At 37.7% G+C, this 14,058-nt stretch overlaps 2 protein-coding genes across 4 annotated transcripts; one reads left to right on the top strand and one right to left on the bottom strand.

Moving 5' to 3' along the window:
• Positions 1–1,054: 1,054 nt before the first annotated feature.
• Positions 1,055–11,283, bottom strand: LOC103449009 (ribonuclease 3-like protein 1). Of its 3 annotated transcripts, none has more exons than XM_070817227.1 (5): positions 10,982–11,236; positions 10,663–10,892; positions 10,052–10,166; positions 9,626–9,818; positions 1,055–1,386 (listed from the first exon to the last, which is right to left on the bottom strand). In XM_070817227.1, coding segments are annotated over exons 1-4 (507 nt in total). In that variant the 5' UTR covers positions 10,984–11,236; the 3' UTR covers positions 1,055–1,386; positions 9,626–9,658. The 3 variants fall into 3 exon arrangements, with proteins under 3 accessions (XP_070673328.1, XP_070673327.1, XP_008386503.1); XM_070817226.1 differs by lacking the exon at positions 1,055–1,386 and adding an exon at positions 2,897–3,113; XM_008388281.4 differs by lacking the exon at positions 1,055–1,386 and having other exon boundaries at positions 9,421–9,818; positions 10,982–11,283.
• On the top strand, positions 3,774–8,971 carry LOC114822746 (ATPase 9, plasma membrane-type-like). Its single transcript, XM_070817225.1, has 14 exons — positions 3,774–4,117; positions 4,684–4,803; positions 4,887–4,985; positions 5,080–5,217; positions 5,296–5,610; positions 5,714–6,040; positions 6,184–6,303; positions 6,423–6,650; positions 6,744–7,053; positions 7,146–7,660; positions 7,750–7,923; positions 8,028–8,210; positions 8,295–8,473; positions 8,582–8,971. The coding sequence occupies exons 1-14, from the start codon at positions 4,061–4,063 to the stop codon at positions 8,676–8,678; spliced, it is 2,862 nt and encodes a 953-aa protein (XP_070673326.1). The 5' UTR covers positions 3,774–4,060; the 3' UTR covers positions 8,679–8,971.
• Positions 11,284–14,058: the final 2,775 nt, after the last annotated feature.

The raw sequence follows: 14,058 nt of genomic DNA, 5'->3' as shown, positions 1-14,058 counted from the left end.
CTAATACATACGACCAACAATCAATGCAGTTTTATATTCAGATCTTCACCATTTTCTCTTAATACATTTTTTTTCTGCATTTTGCACTGTAATTGCAATCGTACGCATTCCTTTGCTACACCAACTTCAGAGTGAATTAAGGTTTTTTCTGAATTTTGTACTGTAATTGTAATTGCATTTTGTACATTTTTTCTACAAGTTCTTTTTAAAAAAAAAATACAATGTCCAAATTCATTTTAGTTGTACTCTATTGTAATGCTGATGCTAGACAATATTTGTGCATTTTATCTTTCTTAATAGTCGGAAAAAATCATATTTCATACTTATTTGTTTTGGTGCACGTGATAAAAAAAACGTTTGATAATGTGGCACCAATGATAAAAATAATAATAACAATGGCTACAAATTGGCATACGTGGTTTCAACACATGTAAAAGTTCTTTGGGTGTAACACCCGGAACTATAGAACAATAAGCCTTGACTATGTGCGTTAATTAGAAAGCATGGTTATAATAATAGTTTGTAACACAATCGTAAAGAAAAAAAAATATCATAAGGAGATGATTGAAGAAAAGAAAATAATAAGAAATTGTTATGACAGTCTCACATGCATAACCAAAGTAACACATCTTTAGGGGCGTGTAGTGCCTGTGATGAAAAAATGTCTTTCGCATGCACGTGAGCTCATGCAGAGAGGCTAGTGGTGTATAAAACAAGCAGATCATATTAAATTAATCCAGTCCAATTTAATACGGGATGGCGCCAAACGATTGAGTTTGTATTATTAGTCCTATCCGGCCACTTATATGACCTGCCAAACGAGGCTTTAGTGATGCATTTAGTCGAGGTGGGCTAGTCTTACTAACATTAGTCCTGCATGATAACAAATAGGGTCCAGTCTAATCCCATGACACTTAATGATGGCCAAACAAACGCTCCTTAAAGGTTTAACAATAGTTTCCAAGGGCAAGCTCCATGAAAGTCCAATCTCTTAACACTTTGTGTAAAACTCAGAAAATGACCAAGAAAGCTCGAAGAGATGAAGCTTGAAGAAGAAACTAAAAATACCTTAGTGTTTTTCATTAACTGTTTCTCAACAAATATAACAACATAACAGAAAATGCAAGGAGAGAAAACTATTTATACTTTTGAATTACATCGGCTTAGAGAGTAAGCTACTATTGTATGGGTGGCACTATTGACATGTGCCATGGCACGTCACCTACATACTTATTCAATAGCCTCCCTCAATCTTAAGTGGGATATCCTAGTTTAAAATTAAAGCACTGTCGAAAAAAATCAGGTCCATGCAGTCCCTTGGTTGATACATCTGCCACTTGACCCTTGGCGTATAAGTACTGAACTGATAAGTCTTCTTTTTGAACCCTCCATAAACAAAATGAAAATCAATTTCTAAGTGTTTGATCCGAGAGTGCTGAACAAGATTCAAACTCAATGCAATTGCATATTGATTATCACAATAATGCATTAGAGGAGAATGCAAATGCTCATGTAAGTCTTTAAGAATTAACCTAATCCAAGCAACTACAGTGGTATGAGCCAACGCTCTGTATTCAGCCTCTATAGAGCTTTTAGAGACTGAGGATTGTTTCTTTGATTTCCAAGACATAAGGAGTATCCCCTAAATATACCACATAACCAGTAATTGACCTCCTGGTATTCAAATTTGCAACCCAATTAGAGTCACTATATGCATTCAAGTTTGGTTCTTTTTAATGCCTTGCCTATTAAGGACTTTAATTATTTCTCGAAACTACCAGAAACCACTAAGATGAGGTTGGATATAAAGTGGCTATACTCACACACACCGCTTTAGTCATTTACACCAAAAGTAAAGACAATAAGTAACAACAATAGTAAGTACAAAACTGAAATTGATATTAATAGATTGAGTATCACAAGATAAGTAAAGTACATAAATGAACTTACAACAATCAATAAAACTCTTACAGGATTGAATTCATGGATGTTGGATTGGGTTAAAAATGCTTCCTTATAAAGAGTTTCAACAAAAGAGACAATACTTAATGGTTGGTAACTCGATGCTACGTACGCAAAGAGATGGTAGCCGCAAATTGTAATTGGTCTAAGAGTCTATAGGAAATGATTCCTAGAGTTCTAAAGTCTTGGTTTCAAGTGGTCTTTTAGCAAGGAAAAATGAATGAAACAAGTAAAGGTAGATAACTTTTGTTTTGTTGAATGATTTGAGTATCCTTTATTTTGAGCCTTTAATTTGTATTTGTTGACCTTTTACTTCCTCCTTCAATGCTTCTCATGTCTTCATTTAAAGCTGGCATAGAATTACTTTTTAGAAAGTAATGCATCAACAATAAACTAATCCAAAATATATGGGCGGTGAATCTAGATAAGCCTAACTAAGATGGTGATTTTGATTAAACCTATGATCATTTAATTTCCCTCCAAAAATACCGAAGTGCTTTTCATTCAATGCTTCCAGCATTCGAGATGGAAAACTGGGACTTTGCATCTTTGACAAATAAAATGTAATATGGGCTCTGTATTGTTTATTTAAAATAAATTGAAGGCTTAAACTCTAAATTCCTTTGTGAATGATCTTATCATGTCAAAACCACCCATTTGTAACCGTTCCGAAAAGTGATAGAGTTTGACCGGCAAAAACCCTATACTTCCGAATCTTTCAAAAGATAAAAGACCACATAAAACAACTCTAAAAATTGTTCATCCATATTGTAACAATCCTTAATTGGTACCTCCAAACACAACCCGAGAAAGCAGTTTAAATAATCATCAACTTCAAAGGACTTATAACCACATTTTACACAAATTAGGAGTCTTTCACGGTCGATTTAAGAAAATACTAAAGGGTAATGCTTTACAAACTAAAAGACATGGAAGTTGGTAATTGGATTATTACTTAAATATTGATTAATGTGCTTATTTCTTATTAGTGACACATCATTTAGTTTGTAAATTTATTCTACAAATTTTGTCTCACTAATATTATCCAAACACTAAATTGCAGTAATTGTCTCGTCATTGCCCGTTTAGTCACATTTTTGTTCTTGTAGTTTCGTTGTGGTAGCGGTAGCGTCATCAATCTTTTCTTGACCCTTTCCAATGAGATAAAAAAAAATTCAAATTGTGTTTTTAATAAGATTAGAGGACGTTCACAAAAATGAAAGAAAACGTTAATTTAGTTGTTGAATTAAACTAAACTCTAGGTAAACTACGACAACTGTTAGTACAATTTGGCCTAAGAAAATTACTAGCTAGTTTATCTCCTTCTAACAAAGCCGCCTAATTAGATAACAAAAATTCTACATTTACTACATTTGTATCACTCACTTTAATAGAGAAGAGACCCATATATGTTGGTGAACCTACCTCTACCAAAGAGATGGTACAAATATAATATAAAAAATGTGATAGGTGTAACATTACTCTTAGAAAATTATTAGGCAGTTCAAGTGATGTGTGTAACGCTGTGATAAGAGAAAAAAGAAAGAAGGAAAGGACTAGTTAGTTATGACGTAAATCATATGTTAATAATGTATAAAACTGCCACCGAGTGCGAAGACGCAGAAAGCGATTGGTCCATGCAGTTAAGACAATAATGAAGAAGCGCAGTGAGCGTAAGGAAGCTGGTTGTGAGTTTTAACTGGCCTTTTGACCGGGGCTAAACTCTAGAAAGCAGGCCAAAACTCTCGCTCCTTCATCCAATTTTTCATTTTCCATAAAAAGCTATGCCCTTTTCCATTATAAAAAGAAACTACCAGTCCTAGTCCTCTACAATGCCGATTATTCCTCCACCAGAGACACCAACACAGTGTGTGAATCGACCCCGCATTGATTGAGGACTTGGCCCACTGAGATAAAAGAAACTGGGTTCTAACTTGCTGAGCATTGAGAGTTTCTAAAATTGCCAACCCTAGAGACAGATATATAAATATATGTGTGTGTGAGTGTATGTGTGTGTTTGTTTTCTGTATGAGTAGATGAGTGTCTAGACCACCTTTGTTCTGGGTTTGGTTTTTGTTGAAATAAAACAAAAGAGAAAATGGCGGCAGCCAAAGGCATTAGCTTGGAGGAAATCAAGAAGGAAAATGTCGACCTGGTAAGTTTTTCTTGATCTTGTTTTTGCTGTACATTTTGTACGTGTTCATGTTGTCACCACGCAGATTCTGATTCTTTACTTATATGGCAACACTTTAATTTGGGTTTTTATTTTCTCTCTATCGTTTTCTTAGTTTCGATCTTTGTTTTTTGTTTTCAGATTTAATCCTAAATGTTTGTCTTAATCCATTCTGTCTCATTTCTCCTAATTCATTCTGCGTGAAGGGATAATTTAGTTGATAAATTGAGACAGCTCTTAGGTTCAATTTTTTTTATTTTATTTTTTTTAATGCATGCATGCATGAGTGCGAGTTTTTATTTGCACCTTGGGTTTCATGGCAGATCCAGTTGATGAATCGTTGGATGATTGTTTTTGTAATCCTGGAATAATAACTATAAATATTGAGGATTAAAATTCTATTATGATGAGGTGTTTTTGGCGTAATGTCCCTCGGACCTTGTTTAATGGCTGAGAAAATTTTGAAAATTGAAGAGAAGAAGACTACACCAAGTAATTGAGTTGCTGAGGAATATCAGTCATTAACTTTGCCTTCCCTTGCATTGCAGGAGCGCATTCCAATTCAGGAAGTGTTCGAACAATTGAATTGCACAAAAGAGGGCTTGTCAAGCGAAGAAGGGCAGAAAAGGATTCAGATCTTCGGGCCAAACAAGCTCGAAGAAAAGAAGGTACTTTTCGAGTATATTCGAGTATACTTCTGTCGCTAATATTGGTTTTGAAAGGAAAACTCTTATGATATATCTTTGAACAGGAAAACAAGGTGCTCAAGTTCTTGGGTTTCATGTGGAATCCCCTATCATGGGTGATGGAGGCTGCAGCAATCATGGCCATTGCCTTGGCAAATGGAGGGGTAATATTTCTCTCTCTCTCTCTCTCTCTCTCTCTCTCTCTCTCTCTCTCTCTCTCTCTCTCTCATATTCTCATGATTTTAATGAACAATGCAGGGGAGACCACCGGACTGGCAGGACTTTGTGGGAATTACTGCTCTCTTGATCATCAACTCCACCATAAGCTTTATCGAAGAAAACAATGCAGGAAATGCTGCAGCGGCATTGATGGCAGGTCTTGCACCGAAAACAAAGGTGAACATTAGTAATGGTTACATCAAATGTATAGAAACAAAGAAAATGGGATATTTATATATGCTTGTTCGATTGTAGGTTCTGAGAGATGGAAAATGGAACGAGCTAGAGGCTGAAATATTGGTACCAGGAGATGTGGTCAGTATTAAGTTGGGAGATATCGTCCCAGCAGATGCTCGTCTCTTGGACGGAGATCCTCTAAAGATCGATCAGGCTGCCCTCACTGGTGAATCTCTGCCCGTGACAAGGTACCCTGGTGATGAAGTTTTCTCTGGCTCCACCGTCAAGCAAGGTGAGATTGAGGCAGTTGTAATTGCCACCGGTGTTCATACCTTCTTTGGGAAGGCTGCTCACCTTGTTGACAGCACCAACCAAGTAGGCCACTTCCAAAAGGTACTAGACATCTGTCCGAAGCTACAAGTATTACTACTAGCAGTCAGTCCTTTTCAATATTTTTCCATGTTTCGTTTCCTGATATGCACTGCGCATTGATCAGGTTTTGACTGCCATTGGAAACTTCTGCATATGCTCCATTGGCGTGGGAATTGTTATTGAGGTAATAGTCATGTATCCAATTCAGCACCGGGCGTACAGAGATGGGATTGACAATCTCCTGGTGCTTCTCATTGGAGGCATTCCAATTGCTATGCCAACGGTGTTGTCAGTTACTATGGCAATTGGTTCCCACCGCCTTTCGACCCAAGGTGCCATCACCAAGAGAATGACAGCCATTGAGGAGATGGCTGGAATGGATGTCCTCTGCAGTGATAAGACTGGGACACTTACTCTCAACAAGCTTACAGTTGACAAGACCATGGTTGAGGTGAGTATGACCGTTCAATTGATTTACTATTCATGAAATTTGTTTTATGATGCAAAGAAAAGAGAAAAAGAGGAAAAATCAAGAACCTAGAACATAATTGCATTGCTCAACGAATAATGAATGAAATTTGTTTTGATTTTCAGGTGTTTGTAAAGGATGTGGACAAGGACGGTCTAATTCTGCTCGGAGCCAGGGCTTCCAGGGTTGAGAATCAGGATGCCATTGACACATGCATCGTTGGAATGCTGGGAGACCCCAAGGAGGTGCATCCCAATCAAATTTCTTTATGTACTTGCATTTGGAGCATAACTATTTCTCAGTGTTTTGACAGCGAATGATTAATTTGACCGTCTTAATGTACCAACAACTATTTGTGTTGCAGGCCAGGCAAGGAATAACTGAAGTCCATTTCTTGCCCTTTAATCCAGTGGAAAAGCGTACCGCCATAACATACATCGACCCTGAAGGAAATTGGCATCGGGTTAGCAAAGGTGCACCAGAGCAGATCATTGAGCTTTGTAACCTAAAGGGTGATGTTGAGAAGAAAGCACATGCTATCATTGGCAAGTTTGCTGATCGCGGCCTTCGCTCCCTTGCTGTTGCTAGACAGGTGAGTTTTAGGCCTTATTCCTAGTAATTATAATTTGATGATGATGCTTTCTTATAACTGAAGTTGATGTCTTCATAAATTGTTTTTATTTAGACCGTGCCGGAAAAAAACAAAGAGAGTGCTGGAACACCATGGGAGTTTGTGGGTCTCTTGCCTCTCTTTGATCCTCCAAGGCATGACAGTGCAGAGACCATTCGCCGAGCCCTTAATCTCGGTGTCAATGTCAAGATGATCACTGGTGATCAGCTTGCCATTGGCAAGGAGACCGGCCGCAGACTTGGCATGGGCACCAACATGTATCCTTCTTCTTCCCTCCTTGGTGACACCAAGGACGAGTCGATTGCTGGTCTCCCTATTGATGAGCTTATTGAAAAGGCTGATGGCTTTGCCGGTGTCTTCCCAGGTAATTGAACTAAATCCTTCAAGCAAGTAGGTTAAAGTTTTGAAAATTCCAGGGTTTTGGATAGTAGAACTAAGTAATGAGGTACCATACAGAACATAAGTACGAAATTGTCAAGAGGCTCCAAGACAAGAAGCATATTTGTGGGATGACTGGAGATGGTGTGAATGATGCCCCAGCTCTAAAGAGGGCAGACATAGGAATTGCAGTGGATGATGCAACTGATGCAGCTCGCAGCGCATCCGACATTGTCCTGACAGAGCCAGGGTTGTCTGTGATCATCAGTGCTGTGCTGACGAGCAGAGCCATCTTCCAGAGAATGAAGAATTACACAATCTACGCCGTTTCCATAACAATTCGTGTCGTGCTAGGTTTTCTGCTCCTTGCTCTCATCTGGAAGTTTGATTTCTCTCCTTTCATGGTTTTGGTTATCGCCATACTCAACGATGGAACAATCATGACTATTTCCAAGGATAGGGTGAAGCCATCTCCTCTTCCAGACTCATGGAAGCTAAAGGAGATCTTCGCAACCGGCGTAGTCCTGGGCACCTACATGGCTGTCATGACTGTTGTTTTCTTCTGGGCTGCTCATGGCTCTGACTTTTTCACAGTAAGAAAAATTCCTAAAATCCAACTAAATCAAAAGCTTTTTCTGGATCAATCTTATTGCAAATATACTTGCATTAAAAAATTTTGCAGGAACGATTTGGGGTAAGATCTATCAGGGGAAATTTTCCTGAGCTTACAGGAGCTATCTACCTTCAAGTGAGCATTATTAGTCAGGCACTCATCTTTGTTACTCGGTCCCGAAGCTGGTCTTATGTTGAACGCCCCGGTTTACTTCTCTTGGGAGCCTTTTTCATAGCACAGCTGGTAAGTTTCAAGACAAGTTTGCGGTTGAGCATCGTATCTAAGTTTTTTCATATTTTCAAGAACAACAAACCACTAATTTCCTCTTGCTGTTATATTTCATCCAGATTGCTACCATCATTGCTGTTTATGCAAACTGGGGCTTTGCAAGAATCCGTGGCATTGGATGGGGATGGGCAGGGGTTATCTGGCTCTACAGCATTGTCACTTACATACCTTTGGACATTCTTAAGTTCATCATTCGATACATATTGAGCGGCAAGGCCTGGGATAATGTACTTGAGAATAAGGTATGTTTGATCAAATCCGATGCTTAAGACAGTATGTTTTCATCCCCGTATCCTAAATGTTTCATTCTTCATACTGGTATCCAGACTGCTTTCACAACAAAGAAGGATTACGGAAAGGGAGACAGGGAAGCCCAATGGGCTACCGCTCAACGAACCCTCCACGGTCTGCAGCCTCCCGAGACAGCTGAGCTCTTCCATGACAAGAACTACAGAGAGTTGTCTGAAATCGCCGAACAGGCCAAGAAGCGGGCTGAAGTTGCTAGGTAATTATACAACTGGAAGTTGGAATTGCCCCTCTTTTTGTAACACTAACCGGAACATGTCAAAGGATCCTATGTTCCTAACCATTCTTGTGGTTGTTTGGTTTCCAGGTTGAGGGAGCTTAACACACTCAAGGGGCACGTCGAGTCGGTGGTGAAGCTCAAAGGACTGGACATCGACACCATTCAACAGCACTACACTGTTTGAGTGAGTGGCAAGAATTTTTGGGCAAAGCGAGTCTTGAGAGGGCAGAAGACAACTAGCGCATTGGTAGGACAATTTAGTGTTCATCCTTGAAAAACCAGCAGAAAAACAAGAAAAAAAATGTTGTTTGTCATTTGACTTTGTAGGAGGATGAAGGGGTTGGGAATAATCCGAGGGAGTTGTCTCAGACAACCTAAGGTTGGAATAAATTATATCAGGAGGTTGAATCTTGTATTCTCTATGGATTAAATAATTAGTTCATTTCAATGATAATTCGCTATTTTTTGCTTCTACCATTTCAATTTCAACTTCTATATTTGTACTCAGAATACAAGTAGAGAATTACAGCAACTCGAGGTCTCGAGCCCCTTTGAGCACCGCTCGAACCACTCTCAAGTACGAACGCTTGTGCCCCCTTTGAGTGCTTAAAATTCTAAAGGTCAAAAAACAGAGCTAGAATTCTTTAGCAGGTTTCGAATTTGGCTACGATTGAGTCTCGCAGCCAAATCGCTTCCCTCTAGGTTTCTGCTGAAGTACTCCAACTGAGCTTCTAGTTGTAGAAACATCTTTCTTCAAGTTGCAATAAACACAACTCCGAATCGTCAAGAAAACTTACATACGCATAAATATTTTCACGGTCTTATGAAATGTGTGTAAATAATTCATGTGTGCAGGTCATTGATGTTGTGGGAGTATTGTGGGAGCAAATGATAGAGGGGGAAAACTTGACTCTGAACAGGTATAATTTCAGGTTTTTGAAAACATGTAAATTCCTTTGATCAATCAGTTCTACAAGATCTGAACTAGTTCAACAGCAAGTTATTCTAAGACTACTAGATCTCTGTGGTTAACTGGACCATTACCGAAAGCTAGTCTGCTACATGTGAATCCATTGTCTCTAAAGTCTAAACTGTGTGCCAAGGGAAGAAGCCAAGGATAAAAACCTGTACCTGATCTAAACTGATGTTCCACAATCATTAACTTCACCGATCCTTCAAGTGATAACCAACGTTCTTCAAGTACCATAACGCTCCTTCAGCTGCGTGCTCTGCTGCTGCCTTCTTTTTTGAATGTGGAGAGCTAAAGCATTCCAAAAGGGTTTTTGATTCGTCGTCTATCTCAACAATAACCTTGAAGGCGAACCTGTTTAGAACAATGGATCAGTTAAACACCTTATACCCCTCTTGGATAACGCTAAGTAAAACTGCATTGTGCATGATTAGTGAAGATTGCAACGGGCCATTGTATAAAAGAAGTAAGAAAACTAGGAGTAAGATATCACATCGACTTATAGAATGTGGAATGTAGAAACTGTTTAGAAAACATTTCTTGACGAGGCAACTATGACTTGGGTTTGTAGAATGTGCTCAACTTACATTCTCATGTGGGGCGGTCCTTCCTCTTTCGAGCACTCGAACGTAGGGTTCTTCCATTTTCTTGCAACGCATATCTCGAACAACTGGGATTTTGCTGACAGCTTCTTACCAGTGCCTACAAAATTGATTAATCGGAGTTAACTCTTAAGATTTCATTAATTTAAGCTGATTCTGCCGATGTTCTTCTGGAAAGCAACTTTGAGCAGCACAAAAGTTTGACCATTGGAATACAAAAGTCTAACTATAAAGAGATTACATAATTTAGCTTCAAAGTTTTTGGATAAGTTACTTTTTATCTCTTGTTAAACAAAAGTTATGTTAAAGATGCAGAAAATTGAGTTCCAAAGTTCAAATCTTATACTCTTCCCGTAGTGCGAATTATAAAAGTTAATGTCGTCATATCGGTTGTATTCAAAACCACTACTGCAACTCTGCTAAAGCAGTAAGCCGCTTTTGTATCAAATTTAGTCTAATTTCCACAAAACTTTAAAATCCCTCATCCAAACGCACTGCAAATCTTCTTATTAGAAGAAAAATGCAGGGAAATCCTGCAATAAATATCAAATAAAACAGAGAGCAATGGATTTTTTTAACATTGGAAATATTTGTACCTTCATTTGTTGAATCACTGGCCCCAATCTCTCTGGTAGAGGAAACTTCACTGCGTTCTTGTGTAGAACCAAAAGAAATATTTTTACCCTTCAAATTCTCATCATGTGAGTGAGAAGTGTTGCTAGGATCTGATTTCTTAGCCGTCCCGCCATCTTCAACTCCTCCAAAGGAGCTTGCACTCGCACCTTTGAGTCCAGTCACGGCACTGGCTTTTACTCGATACCTTGACCTGAGAACCAACAAATTAAAGAAAACCCACTAATTAGAAAGAATATATAAAATAAATGAAAAGTGGGATTCCAGGATTAGAGGGTTTACATGGGAGATAAAATGATGAGGAACTTTTCTGGGTTTTCACCAAATTCTTCAACCAGGTGGGAGATAAGAACATTCTTATCAAAAGACAGTTTCTTTTTATATATTTGATTCTTTGGGAACCCATGTGTAAGATATTACCTGGATCATCCTTTCAAAGAGCTATCAATAAAATTTGAGAAATAAACATCGGCGTGCATAAGTCAAAAATGCGTAAAAGTTAATTTCTTAAATTTTTTGGAACAGCGCAACGGACCGTACATTGGAACTAGACAAGAATTATGAGTAATGCAAAATGGTGCACCACTCAAGCTTTTGGAATGTCGATTTTTTATAGAAACGATGTTTAGATGATGATTAAAATTTTAATATTTTTTTTATGGTACATTTGCGTTTAAATTACATTAAGGTTATTTTCAACGAAATATGTAAAATGCGTTGATAGGTGTATTTTGCATTTATAGTGTTGGCCAAAAACTTTTTTAATCGAGAGATGCAAAATATTCATATTGGCTAGAAAATGTAAATGAAAACCTAAACATGCATGTTTTTTTATTTACATTTTTCGGTGGCATGTTCTGCCAATCCAGGAGAGAAAGGAAAATAGGATCTCAAATTTACACCTCGTCTATTAGAGTAGAACTCCCATCGACATCTCCCAACCGCATTCATATCTATTTTTTAAAAGGAAAATTAATGAAAAGGAAAATTAATGAAAAGGGTTTGAAAACTTTGAGTTTTAATAATAAAGACAAAATAAATGGTAAAATAAATAGTACCAAGATTGACTTTTTAGAGTAAAATTGGATTTTTCGTTAAAGTGAACAGTTGATGCTTTTCGTTAGAGTTTCATTTTTTATAAAACGGGAATTCTCCATCCCACTTTTGCCGCGAAAGGTACCTCCAAATCCACACCCACGAACCCGCCTATCATAAAATTCATCATTCTATGTCTAAAGACTTATTGAACAAAAAAGAAAATACGAAAAAAAATGCAAGACCAATATATAGAACTCAAAGTCATAATGTTCTCCGGAAAAAGCAAAACATAAGCAAAAACTTAAAAAGAGCCCAAGTATTTTCTAAGATTGATCTGAGATCAGGATATCATCAATTAAATATTGGTACTGAGGATGTTCCGAATACTGCATTTAGAACACGATATGGTCATTATGAATTTCTTATCATGCCTTTCGATTTGACAAATGCCCCTGCAGAGTTCATGGATCTAATGAATAGGGTTTCAAAACTTATTTAGATAGATTTGTGATAGTCTTTATTGATGACATACCGGTGTACTCTAAAAATGAACAAAAGCATGTTCGACAGAGACTTGTGCTGGAAAAGGCTAACAGGAAGGAGACTCTATGCTAGGTTCCGTAAATGCCAATTCTGGCTGGATGACATTGGTTTTTTAGGTCATACATTTTGGCCGAAGGAATCTTTGTCGACCCGCAGAAGGTTTCTGCAATTGTTAACTGGGAACAACCCAATAATGTAACTGAAGCTAGATATAGACATAACCACTATTACTCCCAATTAGACAATCTTGTGTTCACACTCATGCACGTTTATTTGTTCACTCACTTGTGATTAACGTATTTTAACAATAATCAGAACTAATTTTCTTTTTATAATTAAATATCATCTCTACAAAAAGTCAATTAATTTCAAAATCTTTTAATCATATCGAATGTAATGGTTTTGGCAAAAATGTAACATCCTCATAAACAACAGTACATTTATTTCATACATAAAACTGAATAAACTATTTTCAACTTGATATATTTTTCGAGTGATAATCTTTAAATGATGACAATGAGAATGAAAGAAAACGTATAATATTTGTACAATGAACTTGCGTTAACCATGAATGTGGGTGTACAAGTAGATGCCCCCATATCGTGGACACAAGTATTACCATGCTATTCCAGAGACTTCTAAGAAATTAAATTACTACTACCAATAACCAATAGAAATTTCATATTGTGCAATGAGTAGGAACAAGAAAGTACCCTTCTACTCTATATAGTACACATCCAGATCAAGTTCAAGATGATTTAATTACCAATTAAAGTTTGTGCTAAATTAATAGGATTTGATGAAGTTTTTGTTTGCTTATTAAGTTAAGTAAGAACAAGATGTAAATAGCTAAATCCAGCAATTTCAAAGATATATACACAGCTAAATCAAAATCTATACTCAATGGTATTCAATTAGGTGATTCTCTTAACCCAACTGAAGAAAGAGCAGGGATCCCAACAATCAAAAGGGTGTTAATTAATTAATTATTTCATTCTTCATGGATACTCTCTAGACTTGGCTGCCAATGATCTAGGGATGACAATCTTTTAGGTGTTGAATCTTTGCCCCAATGCTTTGTAGAATTCCTGTTCCTCTTCCTTGTAAGCGTCTTTGTCTCAATCTCAGAAGATGAAATGCTGCTGCTTGATGATTCTGTTTCCTCTTTCGAATCGTGATGGCCGCCATTTTCTTTAATCTTTGTCCCCTTAAAAAAGCAAGCAAAGCAATTATCTTCAGAAAAACATCCTCCCTCCTTCACATTGTTTTCCTCATGGTTACAAACACAAGCATACGAAAACTTAGTAGATTTTTTATTCCTCGCGTAAAACCAATTACAATAATTAGAAAGAATGTCATCACGTTTCTCATCTTCTTTGCTTGGTGGGGGTGTCACATTTCTTTGAGTGTCATGAATTGAAGTGGGTGAATGCTTTATGGAGAGCCTTTGAAGCTTCCGAATCGTGCTTACGGGCACGACGTAGTACTTTTGCCCTAGACTGAGCATGGTATCCGGCTCCACAATCGCCCATGGCTGCTGGAAAATGTGAGGGTGCGCAACGCAACATCGCGGATTTCTTAGCATGATCTCCACTGCGAGAAGAGGACTATCGTGCAGCTCCACATGCCCTCCGGGGTGAACAATTTTGACAAGCATGTTCTTGGTGCTTTTAGTGCAGAGCCATGTCGACATCGACATTGTTTTCCTTGTAATTGTGAGGAATGTTAAACTGATTAGGGTTGGAAATTCTGCAGGGAGAGTTTATTTAAGTAGTGAT

Source organism: Malus domestica, chromosome 17, assembly GCF_042453785.1.
Source record: "Malus domestica chromosome 17, GDT2T_hap1".
Taxonomy (NCBI): Eukaryota; Viridiplantae; Streptophyta; class Magnoliopsida; order Rosales; family Rosaceae; genus Malus; species Malus domestica.
This window is presented reverse-complemented; position numbering and strand designations above follow the sequence as displayed.